This window comes from Argiope bruennichi, chromosome 2 (assembly GCF_947563725.1).
Source record: "Argiope bruennichi chromosome 2, qqArgBrue1.1, whole genome shotgun sequence".
Taxonomy (NCBI): Eukaryota; Metazoa; Arthropoda; class Arachnida; order Araneae; family Araneidae; genus Argiope; species Argiope bruennichi.
Window position 1 is genome coordinate 6051123 of NC_079152.1, and position 23813 is coordinate 6074935.

At 31.5% G+C, this 23813-nt stretch overlaps 1 protein-coding gene across 1 annotated transcript in view; it reads right to left on the reverse strand.

Annotated features, from left to right (window-relative positions):
- Window positions 1-301: 301 nt before the first annotated feature.
- Window positions 302-23813, reverse strand: part of LOC129961923 (uncharacterized) — a 39780-nt gene continuing 16268 nt past the window's right edge. The window contains exons 6-11 of the mRNA XM_056075560.1: window positions 23386-23455; window positions 19342-19867; window positions 12592-13178; window positions 8370-8499; window positions 5460-5571; window positions 302-4827 (exon numbers count right to left, since the gene is read on the reverse strand). Of these exons, the coding sequence (XP_055931535.1) occupies window positions 4674-4827; window positions 5460-5571; window positions 8370-8499; window positions 12592-13178; window positions 19342-19867; window positions 23386-23455 (1579 nt within the window). The 3' untranslated portion in view covers window positions 302-4673. The remainder of the gene's footprint in view (window positions 4828-5459; window positions 5572-8369; window positions 8500-12591; window positions 13179-19341; window positions 19868-23385; window positions 23456-23813) is intronic.

Sequence of the window (23813 nt, forward strand, 5' to 3'; positions counted from 1 at the left end):
CATATTCCCTGAGTATTCACACAAACGCAATGACGCTATGCCATTGCGTTTGTGTGAAAAGTTTTATTTCCTTTCATTCTGCTTTTAATAAGTACTTTTTTTTTTGTTTTTGTTTTGCAAACATAACAGAATTTGAAATATTATTTTTTATATATATATTTCAGCAAAAAGTATAATACAATAAGTAGTGACACTAGATTAAAGTTAATCCTACGATTTTACAAATTATTTCAGTTTATAAAAAAAATAGTTATTTTAGTTTATAAAAACATAGATTTATCTGGAAACAAACTTTAAGAGTCATAATAAGTAACATTTCCTTAATATAGTTTCTCATTCGTTTAATGGATGATATGAAAAGATACTGGACAGCAGATTTCTACTACATTTCATTTTTGAAATGCGACATTTTGCGCTGTGACATAAGTGAAGAAATAAACGTAACAAAATCCGTTTTTGAGAACACATTTTTATTAAAGCACTACAGAATAGAATTCATTTCATATGGATTCTTTTCTACTTTTTTTAGGCTGTCATTTATAATTCATCATTATAAATACAATATACTCTCGATTATCAATGGCTCTATGGTACACGGTAACAGTGGACAGTTCGAAAATGGCAGAAGGCGGTAAAATAACTCGAAGATGCTTTTGAGAATTTTTTTTTAAGTTGTTGGTCCAAGCATACGAGACTCGATAAACAATTGAATATTATATATACGTTATACGTTTAAAAGTTTACTTTTTTTTTGCGATTGAAGCTTTTATTAAAAAACATTTTGGCGCCAGTGATAATCGAGAGTTGTAATGATTTTTTCTTAAATTCATTATCAGACGGCGCCATTGTTTGATTAAAAATGAATCCATTAACTGTGATATCTAAGTTCAGAAATATAGAAATTGTGATTCGTTGTGATCGAGGATATAAAAGTGCACAAAACTTCAGTACATGAAGACAAATCGACTGAAAAATTCCATCTTTACAGACAAGAAACAAGTCAAAATGAATAAAAATATAACCAAGCAGAAGTATACATTCAGACTGGAAGTCACAATCAAACTCAAATCATCCGGATCACTCTGAAAGGGGAATCCGCAGAAAAAAAAACAACTCCCCAATAAAAATGGGATTTGACTGACATATTCAGTGACAATAGTGCGTTAAGATTAAAAAATGTAAATGATAATGCTTTCGGAATTATCAAATGAATATGCTACAAGCAAATTCTTACCCCCCCGGGAAATAATGTCCCCCTCCCTTCATCAATTATTTGAACATTTGATGATTCAAAATCAAGTCTGGTCTCAATGAACCGGGATGAGTTTTACTTTATTATCGCTCAAATGAAAATAGACTTATTAATAATATTCTTTTATGGCAACACTTAAGAGTGTCCAACATCAACAATCACAAAAAATACTCACTAAATCTCTACAATAAGCCATAGGAATTACCATATGCAGGTAGAAATCATCCTAAAGAATTTCACCTTTGGCGTCCATACTACAGTCTTAAGCTATAATTTTTCTCTAATAAATAAACCTATATCTATAATCTGCACTTCAATGAGGAAGTCTATTTATTTAATGGAATGTATATAATGATATCACAGAAAAAATTGAATGCAAAAGTAATGTCTGTTTTAATTTCAGCACGTTTCACATTACTGCACATTTTAGTTGCATTTAAGAACACACTACGATTTTGTCGGCAAGACATGATCCATTATTAGGTTTTAGTCATGTTAAATCTAATATCAAATTTGACAAGTTATTGCTAGAAAAATTTCAAACCCAGCGATAGTATCGTGTTAGTCATTTCTACCCACATTTTTCGCACTCTTATAATAACACTTTTATGTAATAAAATAGTTTAGTAACACATCCCTAAAATCAGAAATATTTAAACAAAAAAACAGACTGACTCTCTTTCATAAGCGGAGCTCCACTTGTCACCAAACTTGAAAGTTGGTGCTATTCCATTAAACGTCTACACTCAATGGATGATATTTTGCTGATGAAAGTTAACGCTATGATTTCGCATGCTTTTCTGGTGCTATCAAGAACCCTGCAGACGGAATAGCACCAATATTTTTTCAAAGACTTGATAAAATAAGGCGAGTAGGATGAAAAGTTCCCCTTCTGGTAGATTATAAAATGCAGGCGAGATTATTCGTTAATCATCAGTACTAAGATATAAGTAGCAAGAGAAATCCCAATTGAAATCTACTTTAGTGTGCCCATTGATATCTCTAATGATGCCAAGTCGCCAATGTTATAAGGCAAGATGGCTTCGAAGACAGACGATGCAGCAAAGCTTTGCTAAAGGGTTGTTCGTGGAATTACTGTGTTTCATTGTTTGAGATGCCATATTGACGCCAAACTAAAGACGTCCATTGAAACAGATTTCAACCGAAATATCATGCAATGTTAACCTGCAAAACCAAGCAATATAAATACTGACAAATACTCATTTTCTTTCATTAAAGTAATACAGAAAGGTAATAAAATTTGCTAACATACAAATATATAGTTTCATAAAACAGCATATATATATATATATATACACCACATTTCTGCATTCTATTTACATGTATTCCGATTCATGGCATGAAATATGTGGTTTCCAACATACTTTGAAGTTATCACATTATACAAATATAGTTCAGGAAATGTCACCAGGATTTTTCTTTTAGTTTAAAAATCAGTTTAGCTAGTGTATTTAGCACATACACAAATACATATTTATGAAGTACAGAATACAATCAGTACAAGAACTAGAAAAAACGAAATATAGTATAAGACATTATAACAATGAAGAATGTTTTTTCCCTTCATTAAAAAGATTCCGAACTTTTGGCAATACACTCAAAACAAAAATGAATGAAAATTAACGCAAACACATACATTGAGTATGTGCTAATTTTTTCCCCCTGTTACTTAGTTCCTCTTCCAAAAAATAATTTAGTTGCTTTTTTTAAATAAATATTTTTATGCATATACATGAACAATTTCATTAAAAAGAGGACACTTTCATTGCGACTTTTTAAAAAGATGAAACCTAATTGACGCTTTTTTTTTTTTTTGAATTTATGTGTTCTCCAAACAAATATGAAACGAAATATAATGACCAGTTATCATCTCTCTATTTGACTGGCACAACTTAAATTTCTGCCACTGTTGCTCAGTGTTAGGCCGAACAAAACGCCGACCGCGCCTTCCATACATTCCAAATTAAGCTCCTTGTGATCTTATTTTGCTCCCTCATTTTAATCAGAATTATAATTTCAAACTGACAATCAACAGGAATTTTTATATTTATGAATCTATATTGATCAATTCATCATATTTTTTCAAAGCATCTGTGCATTCCTTTTTTTCAATATTGCAATGACAAATAATGATTAGTCATCAGTTGCCAACATCATGTTAAAGCAGTTCTTCAAATTTCTATCATTGAGGCATATTAACTGGTGAAACAAAATATAAATACGTGCGTCATGTTTCAAACAGTCAGGATCTACCATCGTGCGATTATTATTATTATTTTGTTTTCTCATTTTAAATCGGAATTATTGACACGATTGATAAAGAATTGTTTTGAAAAGAAGCATAAGAGGTTCCAAAAGAAATTTTATGCGCATCCAAGCATTCACTTTTGCACAGAATTTTGCGTAAAGGTTAACGGGAAACCGAAGGTTAGCATTCTATCTTAGTGCGTCAATAACTAGTTCTGATAACTACTCTGTTTGTCCTGTCTTCAAAGGGTGGCGGCACTTGGGAAGACAGCTAAAAATTCATTCGCAACTTCAAAAGGTCAATACGGTAGATAAAGGATCTATTGTTTTTTAAAAAAATCATTCCAACGGAATAGAATTAAACATAATGCACTTTATGATCAATAAATGCAAATGTTTTATGATTTTTCTTGACCTTGTAGCATGCTGAATTCCACATTTCGTACATAAAACGATTTCGATTATTATAAAAAAATTATGATGACTGATAAAATTTTAAAAATAATGTATTTTGGATACGGGAGACTCTCAACTATCAGACTTAGTATGGCCCGGAGGGGGGGGGGGGCAGGCAGGATCACACAATAGTTCTACGAATGTCTTCATTCGTTTCTTGCGGTAAATTTGCCGGAACGCTCTTTGTTGTTTCTTTAAAACACAACACGTCTGACGCTCTTCCTTTTCTTTCTACTAAGCACAGCCAACGCGCAGGGACACCGTTATATCCTACGGATAAGGCTGCCTCCAATGCCAAGCTATCAGATATGACGACGATGCTAGATCGCTCTTTGTAAAATTCAAGGAGACAGGGAACGTCTCGTTGCGCTCGCTTTCCCTTCAAACGATGACTGCTAGTTATCTATTTTATCTATATTATCTTACCTCTTTTCATTTTTTAAATTCTAAAAATTATAATTTAAAAACTTTTTGGCCTAAATATGGGGTGACATTTTTTGTGCATAACAGATAAGTACAATTAAACTACAATAAAAAGACTCACAAACAGACATAACATAGAGGTATGATAGAAGAGAGTCAACATTTTTTTTTTTTTTTTTTTTTTTGATGGGACGAACATATTACAAAACTAATTTGCACGGTTTGGCAACCAATCGAAAAAAAAAAAAAAATGGCTTCATTGAGAACAGTGAATTTACAGAGTCAACTTGAAATATTTTCCCAGCCTCCGAGACGCCTTCTTGCTGAGATGGTAGAGAGGATCCACTTTCCGGGTGTCTGTTTCCGGCTGAAGATAGAGGGCGAGACTGTGATCGCTCTGGCAGGCGAACATGCTGTGGTTGGAAGACCTAAACGAAATAAATAAATAAATGCTCACAAAATAGTGCTACTGGGTATTTTTTTATGAAGTGCAGAGAAAATATTGTAATCGCTAAAAAAATTCGAAAACCCAGATGTCGGTAAATCGAAACGTTTCACACCTTCCAGAGTTCAAAAATACATTTTTGGTAAAAGTCTGCCTCTGTGACTGTAACTAAAAAATACGTTGAGCTAGACAGATGAAATTTCATATATATCAAATTTGCAGAATTCTGAACAAAATCCATTCAGAGGAAGTCTGCCCGACCGGCTGTTCGAATATAAGCAAAGAGAGATAAAATTCGGTGCACAGAGTTATCATCTATGTGTGCAGACCCCTGCCAAATGTTGAGCCAAATATGACATTGGGATGTAAGCGCAATAAGTGAAAAACGCATTGACTTAAATACATGAAATCTGATATGTGATTGTACGACTGCAGTTGTAGCTTTGCATCCCCATGAAAGATCGCGATAGAACGACTTACAAATGTAAATGATCATTGGGAAATACAAAAAGGGTGCTTTATTGTAAAGGGCGCATAGATTCCTAAATAACAAAGATAAAATACTTTACTCTCTCCTTTAGTTTTATTATTATTTTTAAAAAAACAGAGACTCACAAAAGGCAAATGGATTTGAACTTGGGATCATTCTGAAAATCTTCTTGGATCTGCTGAATGGTTTTTCTGGAATGTTTCTCAGTAAGAAGTAAAGACGGGAAATGAGGATACTCTAGTCAAAAAAGAAATTATTTTAGTAAGAAAAGGTACAAATACAATGAATAAATTTAACAAAAACAAATCATTTAAAACATATTGCTGCATACTGTTACTCAAAGTGCAAATTCCATTTTAAAATGAGTTCCATTTTACTAGTCATATCTTTTTATATCTCCTACGCTAAAATTTAAGATAATCGTGAAGATATATATTTGATCAGCAGAGCAAGCACAAAATATACAAATTCCAAAATACACAAACAAATGAGGGGGGGGGGGCACATATGAATTATCCAATTAAAAAATGAAAGCTTGTTTACAATTTAAGCAGTAAATCTTTAATTATGACTGATTCATTGCATGGTTTACCTCAGCAGTCCTTTGGGTATTCTTTGGCAAGATTAAAGAGTATTAAGGCTAGTAAGAAGAGGATTGATGACTAGTAAAAAGAGGATTTCAGGCAAATGAGATTTTTTTTACTAGATCTTTTTCACTTTAAGTGACCAGAATTTATATTCATCGGTCACCTAGCATCGTTGATGACATGAAAGGTAATCCTCAAGTGGATTTCAATTAAATAAAATTTTTCACATAAGACGTTTTGCTTTTTCAATGACGACTTTTAGTATGCCTTCTTTATAAAGACACACTTGCCCCAAATTAATTTATGTATTTGCATATCCATACACACCTTGGCATTTGTGTACCAACCACATGTCAGCTACTAATCATGAAAGATGCCACGCAAGTCCATCAAGCATGTTTGCCAATGACATGCTATAGGCAAAGCTTTAGAAACTTACCATATCCCGTGGCGAGCTTGGCTTGCTTGCAGTATGTTTATTATTGAGCTGTATCTAATAAATGTCTAAAGTTAGCCTAATAAATGTCTAAAGGTAGCAATATAAAGCTTCCTATACACTTGCACTTGCACGTAAAGTTCGCTCATGATATGTGGTTAAACTTAAAGTTAAATAGCAACATATAGCATGTTAAATAGCAGCATACACAAGTATCCATAATTCAAGAGACAATATTTCCATGTGTGTGTGTGTGTGTGTAACACTTTCAACATATTTGTAAATTTGCAAGTTAAAATCGATGGCTACTTTATGAAAAAATATCTACAGTAAAAATTTCTTGTAGAAGTTTCATTCGTTTGAGCTTGAATCGACATTGCACTGAAACATTAAAATAGAAAACTTTGTTGTAAAGTGAAAGACAAATAAAACTGACAGAGAGAGAGAGAAAAATTAACTGATTTTTACTCATTTTGTTCTTTATTCTTGCATTTCACCGTTCCTATCACCATTGCTTCCTATTCATAAATGAGCATACATTTACGAGACACACAAAAAGGAGTGCGTTTCATTGATAAATCTTCCCTTCTTTGCCAGTGCTCCACGTAGACCTTTTGGATTGCATGAAGATACGTACACAAGATATATGTTTGTTTCAGAGGTGCAATGCAAAGTGCAAAATATTATTCTAAATGTTCATTCATTTAATTATTGTGCAAAACTTAAATATCCATTTTTGTCGTATTTTCCAAGCTATAATCCATCACATATTTTGCTGCTTCCGACATGAATAAAAATTTGAAGGGCATTGTGATTATAGGAATAACTATATACATAATTATGCAAATAATTATTCCAAAGAAAGTTTGTAAGACATATTAGGTTAATCATCAAAAAATTTGTAGAACTTTAAATTAATTCATTTAAACCGGCACAGAAAAAATGGTTCATTTATCAACTAAATGTATTAAATGGTTTAATAAAATCAATATAAAGACAAAACAAATTGTCATAATACACCTAAGTATAATTTATCAAAAACAATATAATTATACTTAAAAGTTTGAGAGTACAAGTGTCATTTTTGCATTCATTCTTTAAAAAATTGAAATTCTTTTCAAAAAGATATAAAAACAGCACCTTAATATGCTTAAACAGAATTATTTGACAAATCACCATTATTCATATAATTTTGGTCAAATAAAAAAAAATGACTGCACATACTTTTTAAAAAGTCATTTATAATCTCATGTTTTCTCAGTGTCAAATTTTTTTAAAAAAAGTAATAACTCAAAAATAAATTTCATTTAAAATTATAAGTGTTTTTTTTCTCTTTGTTATAAGATTGTATTTCCAAAACGTTTATTCATTTCAACATTCAAGTAAATTGAAATTTATTATTTTATAATTTTATCCGAATTATTATTATTACATATAATGTTTTTTTCTTAAATAATTATATATGCATCAACCAATAATATCATATATAAACTAGGTTTTCAGCTAATATATAGTTTTGAATTTAATTAGAAAAATGACTTATTGTGATTAAAAACAGAAAGTTCTGATTTCAATATATAGACGGCCACTTATGAAACATTTAATTAAAAAAAATCTTTATGTTGATTCCTTTCGAATGATGTCCATTTTTTATGATTGCCAGAATAAAGCTTGCTGTCTCCTTTTTTTTCTCCACTATTGTACTTCTATGCTCAACTTTTAGTACTAATTTGAAAAACTTTGCTACCCAATACTCGTTTTATAAACAGCAGCATTAAGCATACAATCTAATTTTTACTAAAAATTCTGCAGTGTGTCTTTGTTAATGCTGGCGATCAAATGTTGTTCAATACACGCCAAGTCACAAAAAAGCAAATGAAATGCAATTTTCAAAATTTATAACATAGCATGACAAACACAAAACGAAATTAAATAAAAATAGACTTTTTAGGAAACACATTTAACAACAAAAAGGAAAGCTGAAATATCATTTGATTACTAAGACATCTAACCTTTTAAAACTTTATGGGCATAATTGTAGAGCAGAAGGTAAAATGTTGGCTCCAATTCGTATGATTTTTCCATTTCTTGCTTTTCTGCATTGTATTCAAGCTCTCTAAGAATGGTGAAACCGCAATTCCACTGTGGGATGAAACAAAATTAAGAGCTTATCAAAATTAAAAACTTTTTTCAACAGAAATTTGCAAGAAAAAAAAACAGTGCTTGTTGCATCAGCATTTAGTGTCAACAAAATGTCATAAATAAAACTTCTGTAACTATCAAAATGCCGGAATATCAGATTCTTTTAATCCGGAAAATTGATATGGAACTAGATAAGTTCTTTCGCTTTGTGGCAGAATACCGCTCAGAATAAGAAACGAAATTTGATAAAACTAATATTTATATATATAAAAAAGAGTTCTAAAAGAATTTGCTTAAATTTTCGTTGGCGTTTTTTACAAGAAATTGTTAAATTGAGATGTTTAAATTTAATCGTATACGCGATACTCCCACTTTTTTGAGTTTGAGCTTTAAAACTCAAAATTAAAGCCAGTCATTAAAAATTTAATCTCTTGACAATCTTGTTTTATCGTCCACATCTTGTTTTTTTTAGATGCAGGATGATCAAACTAATTCTCTAATACCCCCAAAATCGAGAAGTTTCTTGGCTTTCTCCCACTGCCTAACCTTTAAAATCAGCAGACAAAGGGACTCTGCAGAAAACTGCATTTATTTCAAGAGAATACAAACATTGTATAAGACGAAAAATTTTACCGTTGGAGTTTTTCACTTTAACTAGACGAATAACGCCATCTTTACCGGGAAACGTCTCTGTCACTTTTCCCAAAGACCAGAACAGTCTTTTTAAATTTGCATTCTCCCACTTTAATTCCATAAGCATTCCGAATTTTCTTAGCATTTTGTCTTAAATGACCCGACCTGCAACGTTTACGGTCTTCACGAAGTCTCATTCTATACAGACATCTTTTTTAAAGACTCACAGATTCCAAATTGTCAAAATCAGGTACGCCATACTCTTTTATTTCTTTGCACAAACTCGGAAGCTTTAAGATATCTTTGGACACATATGTGAGAAGTCTGAAGTTCGCAAAAGTAGCGCAACTGAGCTCTTCCTAATTTAAACACGCTTCACCTCTTGAGTAAATCTTTAACAAAAGACACTCCCACCATAAATTTCCAAATGAGCTCCATCAGCAATGACTTTTTCCCAATCCATCTTCTGAAAAAGATGATCAGCTCCTACAGATGAATGTTGGTATTCCCCGAAGTGTTAGAAAAAATGTATCCGTTGACACGGACGTGACGAGTTCCAGATGAATTTCGCAGAGAAACGATCCACGATTTATTTCCACTTTCAAGAATACTGGACCCGCTAGATCGATTCCCACACATTCAAATAAGGCGGCATCGCTCTTCAGGAAGGGGGTGGAGCGAAATTTACTTCAATATGTTTGAGATTGAATCTTTTGCATGTAACACACTAGCGAATCACTATTCGAACAGCTCTTCCGCCTCTTAATATCCAGTATTTTCGCTTTCTTTTCGGCAGATGAAACCAACATTTCACAGACATCAACCATTTGGGTTATAAGACAGCATACCAACATTCATTCGTTTAAGTCTTCTTATTGTTGGGCATGTATCGAGTTCACAAAAAGGCGAATATACAGACAGTCAACCCATTGGGTTCGTAGTCTGATATTGGTGATTAAACTGTGTACCAAATTTTAACCGTACAGTTTTTTCTGTTTTCTAGTCATCCTATTCACATGGACAGACATTTTATGTGGACGGATTTCGCCCAAAATGGATAGAAATCTACAAATGTGGTGTCAATGTCACATTTTTTCCGTCTTACTCAAAACGTTTTTGAATTTTCGTGCTCACAGATACGCATCAATAATTCGGAAAACAGTTCTAGGAAAAACACAGATTCATCAAACCCTAGCAGTCGAATTTTTTGACGATTACAATATTTTTAACTTCCAAAAAAAAAAAAAAAAATACATGCTTAGTTATTATAAGTGCTTTCAAGAAAGAAGATATAGTAAATGGTCCGTTGGTGTCCTAATGGATTCAAGTGTGACATAGCAGAACTTTCATCGGAATAAATCTTAGGGTTATACATTTAATTATTATTAGTTAAAAAACAAAAGGGCCCATCTCAGAAAGAAAACTTTCTTTCTGCGATGTTTGAAATGAGTTGTTCTTATTTCTTTAAGAAGGAAGTTGTATTCATCAGTAATCAAAGTAACGCTTTTTGCAAATCAACCACTTTCCCCGGCTACATTTAATAAATTCAGGAATATGAATTTGTGTTTCAAATGTAAATGAACTATGCCATTTCCTGCCTGCAAAACAACTAAAATACCTTGCGATCAACTGGTCTCACCCAGTTCAGTGGATGCGCGTAGCTAGTATTACAGACATTCAAACTTCCTTAAAAAAAATCAAGAAATGACGCCAGTTCAGAAATCTATATTGGTGTATAGTTACCATTTGAAACGTCATACCTTTCATTACTTCCATAACAATTTATTTCCCCTTAGATATCATCCCACATAACTTTTTCATCAGAGAAAGATTTTGATAAAGTAGCAATGATTATTAAGTTCAAAAGACGCATCAGATGCATTTTTCACAACCGACTGAAATCTTCATTTGACACAGAGCTCCACTTGAAGTCCCAAAATCACACACACAATTTTATTCATTTAAGTCATTACATTTTTCAGTGATCGCATTTACATATTTTTGAAAGTACAGATCGACAAACGTCAACCGCTTATTGAGTTTACCATAAAATTTGATAGATTATATACAACATATACCGTAATTTCGCACGTATAGTCCGCAGACACGATTTTATATAAAAAAATTTTCAAAAATCGTCAGATAGTCCGCACCACCGGAGAGTCCGCGGACTATATGTCCGAAATTACGTTATTTTAATACGGCAATATGAATGTATTTTAGAAACAGAGAACTAAGTATAAATAGAAAAAAAGTACTTACTTACTAATATACCTTCAGAAATAAAACGCTAAATACAAATAAAAAACAGTGCTTACTAATTAATCACACATTCTACTACATTAACGAAAACCTTCAAAGTTCGATTAATCGGTATCGGAATTAAACAGTTCTAATATATTTTCGGGAAGAGTGCCCGAAACTTCATTTTCAGCATCACTATCTTCACTGTCAGTGATTTCACAAACAATCCCAGCTTTTATAAATCCCGATCGGATGGTTGACACTTTAACACTTTTCCAGGATTTATCGACCCATTCGGCAACTTCAGTGTATGAAGCGCGTCTCATATTTCCTCCTTTTGTGAAAGTATGTAAACCTTCCGACATCCAGTTCTCCCAGCAAGCACGTACGTGGGATTTGAAACTTTTGTTCACGCTAATAATAATGAGTGCTCATATTCCGGCATCGCTTGATGCGCCAGCCTGGATTTTAGGAGCTCTACTTGCTACTACTCATTCGTTCTGCACTATGCTCTATGGTTTACTATCGATACGATACATACGAATGTTTTCTTGCAATCTCGCGCTTTTTTTATATATCTGATCATCGGCAGTTCACGACAGCGTGTTTTTTAAATTTCAACGATTTTAACCGCGAACAACCAGCGTATTATCCGCACTGGTGGATAGTCCGCAGCTTCAAAAATTCGCATTTTAAACACAGATAGTCCGCGGACTATACGCGCGAAATTACAGTACGTTAAATCTGTGCACCGAATTTTATCCACCTAGCTCTCATCCTTTTGCAGCTACCGTGTGAACTTATAATCGAATAACTAGACAGATTTCCTCTGGTATTAGATTTTGCTCAAAATTTAATTTTGCCGAAAATGTTTTTTTGCAAACCCAAGAAGGTTTAAAACGAAGATTCATCAAAATTTCTAATTGGAATTTTTTGCCGATTACAATACTTTCTTGATACTCCCCATACTAGAAAGAAAAAAAATGCGCAGTGACATCGAGTACTTGCGCCGAAGGAAACACCAAATGAACAGCTTTTACAAAAATGTAATGAAAAGAGTTCTGGAACTTTATGAACATAGTGGTATAGAGTATACATATTAAAAATACTCTTGGAATATAAATTTACTTGCAACTTGTAATATAATATTTTTGAATTCTAAATTTTAGTTTATTAAGATTCATGTAATGAAATAACAAAGAAAGTATTCCTTACCAAGTAATTAATTACTTTTTCATCAAAGACTTTGTGAAGGAGTAGAACAAGAGTACTGCTTCCATATCTTTGTACATAAAGAACATGTTTCTGGAACTCGTTACTTTCTAACCTATCAACATCGATAGGATTAGGCGCACAATCGAAGCTTTGGCTTCCTACTGGCATCCTTTTAATATAATTTGGAACGCCAACATCAATAGTAGCTCGCCTTGACAGAACAGGTCGCCTGGTAGAATAAGGCTTTCTACTACTAGTGTCACTGGAAGTACGGCACTTCAGAACCTGGATTTTTGAAATTTCTTCTGGTGTTTCAGTGCGATCGGAATAATAATGACCTTCACATGGCTTAGATGTCAAGAGTTCACATGCACATTGATGATGCGCGTATCCAGATATATTTACATCGGAGTTCCAGTGTTTGAGAGATACATTATTCAGTCTAATGGAAGTGTGACAGTTTGTGCACAAAGTACACCTGAATTCCAAATCGCAACTGCTCATCATATTAGTATGCTGCATCTTGGATTTGGATACAAAACTGCATGCCCATAGCCGGGCATGGGAATGGCAAAGCACATTGACAGCTAAATGAAAAATGAAAGAAAAATATTTTTATTTCATCGTAAGACATAAGAGATTCAGCAAAAATAGATATATAGCAAATCTTAATTAATGTACCCAAGGGCAATAGGATCATTTTCAATTTAAATTAAAACTAATATTATGTTTAAAAATGAAAAAGTATGATCATAGTGCTATCAATCCTTTAAGTTAAAGACTTCATTCCTTAAAATTTCGCCGAACATTATTTTCAGAATGTGATTCAAGCACTTTTCTTTCATTCTTAAAAAAATAATTTAAATTTTCAACTTCTATTTTCTTTTTCAATTTTAATAAAAGTTCTATCTAATGCTCAAAACTGTCGCATTAGCTGTATTACCTTCAGATACTTTTTTTAAATAATTCGTTTAATTATATTTTGATTCAACATAATGAGTGCCAACTCCATTGATATTTTTCAACATGATGCGTTAAACAAGCATTTTGAAACCCCATATAATGATGCTTGTCTTTTAACATAGGGTCAACAGATTTTTAATCTGATCAACATGTCAGTGATTTTTTTAGTTAAATTTTTTTATTAGTAACTTTATATATTATATAAAAGTTTTATTATAAACGATTTTATTTGTTCATTTTTAATGTCTAATAAATCTAAAAATGACTAAAAAAATAAATTTTTTGAAAAATTAACAATAATTATTAGTTAATGTTTTCCTTGCTTACAAATATGAGTATTTAATAATAATGATGAAAATAAAATAATTACCTCAAACAAATTTATAAGATTAAAAATCATTTTAAAGGATCTCTAAAATAGAATTATTTATTCCTTAAATTTGCTTCCCAAATCGCATCATATAGCAAAGAATCAAAATTCATTAATTAATAATATTAAAATGAAAATATTAAAACAATTTACAGCAATCACAGATACATAATTTATTATATAAATATTCAGGCTTTCTGTTATTATTATTATTGGTGTTGTCTTTTTATACCTTGCACTTAATATGCTTATATCTTTCTATGTACTCAGAAAAATGTGATCCATTTAAAAACATTTCAATATCTGTTGAATATTAGAGATTAAGAATCATCAAGTTCAAGCACTTAATGGAAGCAATCGTATTTTGACACAAGAACACACAAGATAAAATTTCAAATTGAAAGCCTATCTTCACAAAAAATAAATAAATAAAACATGTCAAGTTAAATAAAAGCAGAGAATAATCACACATATTCAAACATTCAGAAAATATAGTATAATAATGATATAAATGAAAAGGAAATGCTTTGCAAATAAACACTTAAAGTAATAAAGACTACAATATGTAATTTACATATTTTATTAATTAATTATTTTTTTAAATACTGCTTTCATAGAAACAATTGCAAAATATAATTTTAGCACATAAATACTTTTTTAATAAAAACTAGATAGAAGTTAGTTTCAAAAAATGGTACAACATTTTCTTGTTATAGTAACATTCCTTTCTAATGAAAGAAATTTATATATAAAAATAAATTAATGGAACAAGCCACAGGGGGAAAAAACTTTATGTTTCTCAATCATTACACATATACTTGTAAGAAACACTAAGTTTAGAGCAAGAAAAAAAATTAGTAGTAAGCCACCAGGGATGTTCTTCCCTCGACTTTTTCTTATACCAACACAATGGGATGAATTCTGCTCATTCTAATTATAAGATTTTGCCCACACAAACATCCGTTCAACAAATCACAGAGTAATGAGTCGCGTGCTGGAAGGCAACAATAACATGTGAAGGAGTCAACATCACCACATGTGGGAGAGTCCCCCCCCCAGAGGCGGCGGTAGAAGGGGGACAAGGGGGGCAATTGCCCCCTGTCGGCAGCCTCTTGCTCCCCATCGGCGAGAAATTCAGTTTCGTCGGTAAAAGTGTTCACCATTTCATAATGGTTGTAGAGAGTTGAGTATTATCAAATATGATTATTTAAATCCACCTTAAAGTTAATATATTGTAAACAATCGAAATATGCAAGTAATGGTTTAAGTGTTTTGACTATATTTGGCAAAATCGATTGGGGGTAGGTCAATAATCAATAGGGCGGTAGGTCAATAATATGCCGTATTTTGCGGACAATTTTTGATAGACCAAACTAAGAACTGAATGTAATGGATGTCAAAGACGTTAAGTTCGCAGATTTTCAGACATCTAATTCAAATGTCTTTCATTAAGTTTATAATTTGTAGTACTTTTGCCAATATAACCGACAAAGTAACAAGTGAATAAGATATTGACAAGGTGATATTCCCATTTTGCTAGCAATTTTTGGTCGGTCGACTAAACTCAATGCGGTGAGTTCCAAAGATGTTAAATCTGCAGATTTCCAGACATTTGATTGAAATGTCGTTCACTTAGCTTATAATTTGCATTAGATTAGGCAATATATCCGACAAGACAATAAGATACCGCATTCTGCTGATAACTTTTGGGCGGCCGACTATGAACTAAATATGATGAATGTCGAAGAATAAATATATCCGCAGATTTTCAGAAATTTGATTCAAATGTCGTTCATATGACATGACATGTCGCATTTTGTCAAAAAATTTTGATCGGTTGACTAAGAATTCAATGCGAAGGGATGTTGACGAGTCCAAATTCTCAGTTATTTTATTTAAAGTCATAATGTTCATTCAGCATATAGTTTATACTATGTTTAGCAGAATAGTCAATAATCTGGCAAATGAATAAGACGTCACATTTTTTTCCAACTAATCTCAATCCTTCGCCTAAAATTTTAACATAGATTATGGGGAAAAAAAAAAATTGCTTTTATCGGGCACTTCGTTTACCTGCCGGTGGAATTATTAGAGAAATTGAAGCTTTTATATTATTCATGAATAGGACGATAAAGTTGTTTCCCATAATTCACAATTCAAATCCAAGTTCTAAAATTAATCATCATCTTATTCTTATAATTGTTACTTCCTCGGTAACGAATTGATAAATTTATTTTATTTATTTCACTATGAGAATTGCCTGACTAAAATCTAGTTAATGGTTAAAATAAATTTTTAAAAAAATACTGATCTCATTTGACACTCTTGTTAGTATGCATGCTAAGAAGAGTTATTTTGCTGTAACCAAATTATGTGAATTCCTTATAAATCACTGGAGTAAGTAAATTGTATAATTTTACATTAAATCCATTTTACAATAAAATATATGTTTTCTTTTGCAATCTAATTTATCAGGCTACAATTATTACACTAAAAGATTACCGACTGCAGTTCACGACAAAAAATTTTTTTTTGGGTATGGTAGCTTTTTAGCTACACTAAAAGAGTTTATCCAAGTATGCACTATTTTTTTTTAATAAATTACAACGTAAATGCTTAAGATTATGACTATGTAATTGGAGAACGTATCATTTATATATACTTTTATTTCCATTACTATTATCGGCAAAAAGTATATAATTTCAGATGCTCCTAAATTTTTAATAGACTTTGAATAAAGATGTCTTGATAAAAAGATGATTAAAATAGTTATTCGTAGAATATTCATAAATAACACATTAACCCCTTGATATACGAATTTATTTAATTTCCTATTTAGATGGCAGATCTTATTTGGGACAATTATCGTTATCTTAATCCCCAGAAAAATATAAGGGCATTTGAGGTAATAATGTGTTTTCAAGTGATTTTAGCGTTTTAAATTTCTTAATACTTTCACTTAACTGCAGATTTAAAATTAAAAATTAAATAATTCCATACGCGAGTTAGACTCGCTATTGTATATGAAGGGGTTAAAAAAAGCCTATGCATGCAACTGAAGGGATAAAACTCACTTTTTTGGTAAAAATATTAGCTTGTAATAACTTCGAATTACGAAAGTACTTAATAGTGCATTGAATAGTCAGAAAGTACATAAATAAAAATGAAGAGAGGTGAATTCATGTTCAAGATCTAAGTTTTTTTTTTTTTTTTTTTTTTTACTTTCCAAATAAAATGCATTGGGTTTTTTAAGCCTAAATATATAGAAAAATAAATACAAGGGTGATTTAATGTTTAAGCAGATAGTAAGTTTGTACATATATTTACATAATATTTTCTCCGGCCTTCTTAAAAAACAACATACTGTAACTTTTCTGCATTCTATATTGTTCGTGTCCGAACTATAGTAAATTTTTGTTGAGTAGGCGCACTTATTTTCCTAGGATTCGAAACACATCTTAATTCTTGCAATCCTTACTTAACAAATATTTTACGTAGGGGACTAAACAGAAAAATCGTTTTTTGGAGAAAACATCGAATATTTTTTATTTATTATTCTGGATTTCTAAGACAGTTACTTTTATAAAACTTTTTGTTTCAACATTCATTTTATATAGCTTCTGATATAAAATAGTAAAAGTATGCATTTGTCCATTTAGTATGACACGTCATTCTGTTACAATCTGTGTTTCTATCTACATACTACAATCTAGAATGGAATGTGACTATTTTTTTTTCTTTCTAAAATTAGATCGCAGAGAAATTAAATCTCAAGAGTCTCATAAAAAATAGACTCAAATATTGACAATTTTTTTATGGTTAGTAAAAGAAACTGAGAACCTGTTTTTTTACAAATATCTTTATAAAGTTTTAACAATGAAAAAAAAAAAAAGGATCAGCATCTGAATAAAAAAGAATTAAATAATACTTATTTTTTTAAATTAAATGTAAAATTAATTATTGCGAGTTATTTGAAGCCAAACGAGAGATATTGTGCTGGCCATCCCGTCGGATTTGTCTTGCCCCACCGATTTTCTGGATAGAGACGAATAATGCTTCGTGGCAGGCTGAAGAAAAGTGGGTTTGCAATGAGCCATCTCCTTCGACTGATTTGGTTTAAAATTGGATAAGCTTTAAATCAGAATATGCCATATCAGTCTCCTTTAGGTAAATTGTGACTTTTCTGAGATATCGAATTCCCACGTGTGCAATTTTGCAGGGTGCCCCCGAATTCATGAATCAAACTTTAAGAGAAGGTAAAATACTTATAAAGAAGCTTTATTATTATTTGTTTATTCATTTTTGTACAGCAATAAGGGGTCGAAAATGAGAAGTATACGCCGAAAAACAAAAGTGCTGGAAGGAAAGTTCTTTATTTAAATAATATTACAGTAAGTGCACAAATACGACACCATCCATGTCGATATAGACCTGGTAGCGTTTAGCAGATGATTGGCGTATTCTTTCGACAATGCCAGGTGTTTCATGAACACTTCCAACAGCGGCTGAAAGTTTTGCAATTAGGTCATCTTCAGAATCAATTGGAGTCAAGTAGATATTGCATTTTTTCAGTCTTGCTAGTACTTACTTTTATTTGTTCCGCCTACATTTTTCACTTCCAAACCCATATTGCTATACAAAAAAAAAAAAAAAAGCTTCTTTATATAGATATTTTACTTACGCTTAAAGTTTGGCCCATTCATTCAGACAACATTAAAGTGTATAATTTAGAACTGCATAGAATTCCTAATTATTTCATAACAAATAAATGATCATAATCCATAAAATACTGGATTTCATACTTCGGCGATAACATTTACATCATGAGAATATACTCCTGTTGACGGATTCGGCCCAAATTCTTATACAGATCTATAAATCTGAAGATATAATATCATTTTTTTTTGTATGCGTATGTGCTTTTTTAGGCACATGAGAAGACAGACAAACAACCTTTTCATAAAAAATTTCGACCAAACTTCAATAGAAATCTGCACAATTGAACGGAAAAAAAAAATTCGTATGAACAAATTTCGCACAAAATCTGGTAAAAGGCAAGTTTGGTGTAAAGACCATATACGAAATTTCATCCGTCTAGCTCAAATTTGAGTTATCTTAGTCATACACAGACATTTCCCAGAAATGTGTTTTCCGAACTTGGGCAGGTATAAATCACGGAAATTCGTCAAAATCCCGATTTCGAATTTTTTGTCTTTACGATATCTTCTCTAGAGTACGGAACCAAGAAAAAAGGAACAGATTTTTTTTTAAAAACTCATTTAGATTTGAAATGTGTATATTCAGCCGATTCTCGAGAGATAATTTGTTGACAATAATAATACTTTCACTTTCAATATAATCATACAACTTTTTTTTTGAAAAAAAAAAATGTTTTTCACTAAAAGTAAAATACTTACCACAATATGTCAGGTTCTTTTCTCTATGTAGGCTATTCACAGACTTTGAAAAGACTCTCGTTCTCTCTCCTTCCACCGTACTGCTGTCTTTTGCCTGATGCCCAAAGCTCTGAAAATACGATGCCAAACTCAAATTCCGGCTCACAATCAGATTTTTTTCGAAAAGCCTACAATGCCCCACACAGCAAGAAACGGTACAAAGCCTCTTCTGTTTTGAAGACTTGAGGGACGAATAACGCTTCGACTTTCTTGCAAAGGCACTTTCGTCTTTGTTCGATTGGACGCTTTCGCTGCAATTTCCGGAATCAACATCCCCTTCCGACCCAGAACTCAGATGCTCTCTTGAAGAAGGACTGAAGGACTGCACAGGCATCTTAGTGCTTGTTTTCACTCGTATGCGAGAACCAACTGAAGTGTGATTGTATTTCAAGATGTTTGATACAGCCTTGGGTTTTAAATAAACATATTTAAGCTCAACATCAGGTGGTAAATTTCTCAATACATGAATGGCATTGGTTACAGGAGCCTGAAAAGAATATCAGACATTTTATGTCCATTTAGGCATGATATATATTACAATCGTATCAATCCAGTCAATGGTTGAAATCTATTTTAATATGCGTTTTGAGTTTATCGATGATATGCCAATCCAAACAAGCACACGGAGCAGTTTTTCAAGCAATTCTACTACCGATTTTTTACTATTGTTAACAAATAAAAGTAGAATCAATCTATTAAATTTAAAGTGCTTTATCATAAAATGGAAACTAAATGTTTCTTACGCGAATCTTCATGTTTTGCTGGTACCTAAGTTGATGGTGGTTGGCGAGCATTTGAATAACTGGGTATTTCTCGAAAGTTTGGCGACGAGGCAATATCGCAACCCAGCGCCTATCCATTGACTGTGATTAATAGAGGATTAAAAGGCAAAAGTGAGGCTGAGAGGCAAGATAACAATACTTTGACGAAAGCGATAACTCGTCAAGTACAACAATCCAGAAAACTTCTATTGAAATCAGATAAGCTAAAAGTTGAATGGGAAGCTTTTCAAGTTAATATACAGTCTCCAAATCGTCAGTCGGTTAATGACGAGACCATATTGCTCATTGCAGTCAAACAAATAAGCTTCAATAACAAATAATTTTCATAATAAAATGTATGAACCTACAGAAATGCTGTTACATTCCAGCACGTTAGATATACCCTTGTGTTTAAAATTTGCATACTGACAAACTTCTTAATACGAGTATTACTAACCCGAACCTGAAAAAGTAAAACAGACATTTTATGTTCATTACATGAGTTTATGTAATGCTCAGTTAGGATAACGATCACGTCACCGAAACTGAATTTTTCAAGCAATAACTCACCAAATGTGGCAATCCAGAAAATTTCAATTGTAACCTAAAAGTCAAAAACTGATCGTTTATCGTAAGAGGATGCAGCAACTCTAGATAGCGATCAGATGACATTTGATATGGCATCATCATGCAATCTCACCCCACAACACTTAACAGTCTTCCTTTAGGTGTTGCAGAACTTCAATATTTACAAACAGATTTTTTTGGAATTGGAAGATAGTTCTCTGTAGTTGAAATTACAATTAACCCACTGAAAAAAAAGGTGTGATTGAACACATTGAACACAGATGAATTGATTGGAAAGCACGTTTATAGTTCTAAAAAAAATTTAACCGAAGTCAAATGTATGCATTATGCTTTCTTCTAATAATGTAGGGACTGAGATTAACCGTTTGTGCACAGGATATATTATGGATATGTCTTGTTAAGTCAAATAAATCCAAGGTACAGAGGAAAGATGATAAAACTTTCTCACCTACAATTAGCAATCCACCTACTAGTATCAACCATACCCACTGACTTTGAAACAATTAGTTCGTTCTGGTAGTACACGCAAGTGCATGAAATATTCTGCGGTAAATAGCATATGCCAATTTGAATGTTACTAGACATCAGAAAAAAATCCCTCATGAGAAATCTGCAGGTCTTTTGGGAAAATCAACACTTTCATAAGCATTTCTTTTTTTCAGGGAAATATGAAAATATTTTTAAGATTGAGATAAATTTCCCCAAATTAAAGTGATCTATTAAAAGCTTATTTAGTTATTAATTTCTTATATGACACACCAAAATAAGAGTGACATACCTTAGAGCCTAAGCTTAGGACGGCAGCGAAATTGAAACACACATTCAAAAACTTGATATTAATAATGATTAAAATAAAAATGAAGTAAAAGTTGATGTAATAGTTGATGACCTGATTCAAGCTTCACGAGTTCTTATTGAGGATACACAGATCACTAATGGTGATATCTAACACTCTTGTAAATATTGGAACTATAATTACCTCAAATTTGCTACATCTGAAAGGAACGAATTTATTTCCAAATCATAGATGATTTTTTAAAAAGATATGACTTCAGATTTAAGCCCTATTTTCAGTGTTTTAAGTTTCTTTTTTGTGAAATTTTTTAAAATAAGATAGTGTTACTTTACATGCATATTATTTATCAATTTAACCTATAATCCCACATCACTAAAAAATAAAGGCATATATAGTTAAAGAGCTTTAAATACAGAGTTATGGGTAAAAAAGATTGCACATAGAGTGTTATTCCAAATAATCTCTATAAAAGCAAACTTTGTGAAAAAGGTTAATTAAGAAAAGAAACATACTAAGCTTAATAGTTACAGCTTCGTGCAGAGATACAGAGTATGTGGCATGTCACATACCAGACAATAAGCACCAAAAATGATATGTTCATTGTGGCTTTCAATTAACTGATAAATGTATCATGTGAATCACAGTTAAAATTTGACAATATTCACCAATTTTGTGCAGTTAAGCCCGAAGTTTGTCAATGGCATGAAACTAAGTTAAAAGTTTACTAATTGTATATTGTTAAATACATAAGTTAATGCAAAATAGATATAAGTAATTTGATTAACTAATAATTAATTAAAAAGCCATAATACTCTTTTATGGTTTAAGATGAGAAATTGAATCATGAAGGTTTTTGTTTCATTGAAACTGAAAAATACTTAATCGGCTATATATCATCAAATTTATGCATAGAATAATTCATGCAATTGTTCTTAAAGGTAATAATAAAGAAGAAATTAGTTGCATTCCCTTTATTTTTCAGAGGATTTTTAATGCCTTTAATTTTAAAGCTTGTTTTGCTCTTACAACAATATTTAATAAATCTGATGCACAATCATTTGAAGTTGCTGATATCAACAAAAAAAAAAAAAACTATTCTTCTCCCAAAGTCCTCATTCCATATAATTTTTACATACAACCTTAAATAATGAGGTGAAAAAGCCATTTATACAAAAGCTGCAGAGAAATAAGTAATAAGATATGAATAATAGGATAAAAATATCTTAAGGTGCTGAAAAAAAGCACAAAAATCTTTTCCCCCCCATTTACATTAATCCAATAAATGCAGGCATAACAGCAGGTACAACAGTTAGTATTGTTATAAAAACAAAATCAAATGTAAAATCAAAAACAAATTAACAAATGCCTTAAAGTTCATTTCAGTCCTTGGAATCTTAATCAAATCTAAGCACTTGATACTATCATTTAAGACTTTTTTATGCAAAGGGAGAGTTGGAAAGGGAGTATTTACACATAAAGCACATTCCAAAATAAAAAGGCTAATCAAGGAATCTGAAACCGAAGAAAGGTTGGTAATGCTGATTTAGAATGATGAATAGGACTTGAACTATATATCTTAAAAAAAAAAAAAAAAAAAAAAAAAAAATAGCATGTACTTTACTGTATCAAAAATTTATTAATATAAAAAATGCAAATCAGAAAATATTGTACAAGGATAAAATAATGCATAACTTTTTGATTAGTTAAAAACATTCATTACAAGCAAATTAATTATTAATAGAATTATTATTAGAATAGAATAATTAATAGAACTGTTCACAAAAAATTTCATGGATTAAAGGCTGTTTCTATTAATTATATTAACGATATGTAAATAATTAACAAATCAAATATTCTTACAGCTGCATTAGTGTTTGATAGAAGAGACAAATAATTCGTTAACTGAGGCAAAAACTGTGTGGACAGGACCCTAAAAAGAGACAGGATGCATTAATAAAACAAAGTATATACAGTATTCTGAAAGGTCATTTTTAAACTTTAAGGGAAGGTCAAGTATCATAAAATCATCTTTACAAAAGAACAAAGTATGGTTGATTGCTGCAGGAAACTGACTGCTCATTAAGTAAGAGAATAGAATACATAGAAACAAAAAAATTTTTTACACACATTAAGTGTACAACACAGATTTAAAGAAATATAAATTTACAACAATAAAATTGTATGTATAGTTTCATATTGTAAGTCTTTCAAATATTTATTTTAAGTAATCCAAACATTTGTTTTGGATATTGGGTTCTATTTGCCATTGCAACTGCCTTGGGGCATAT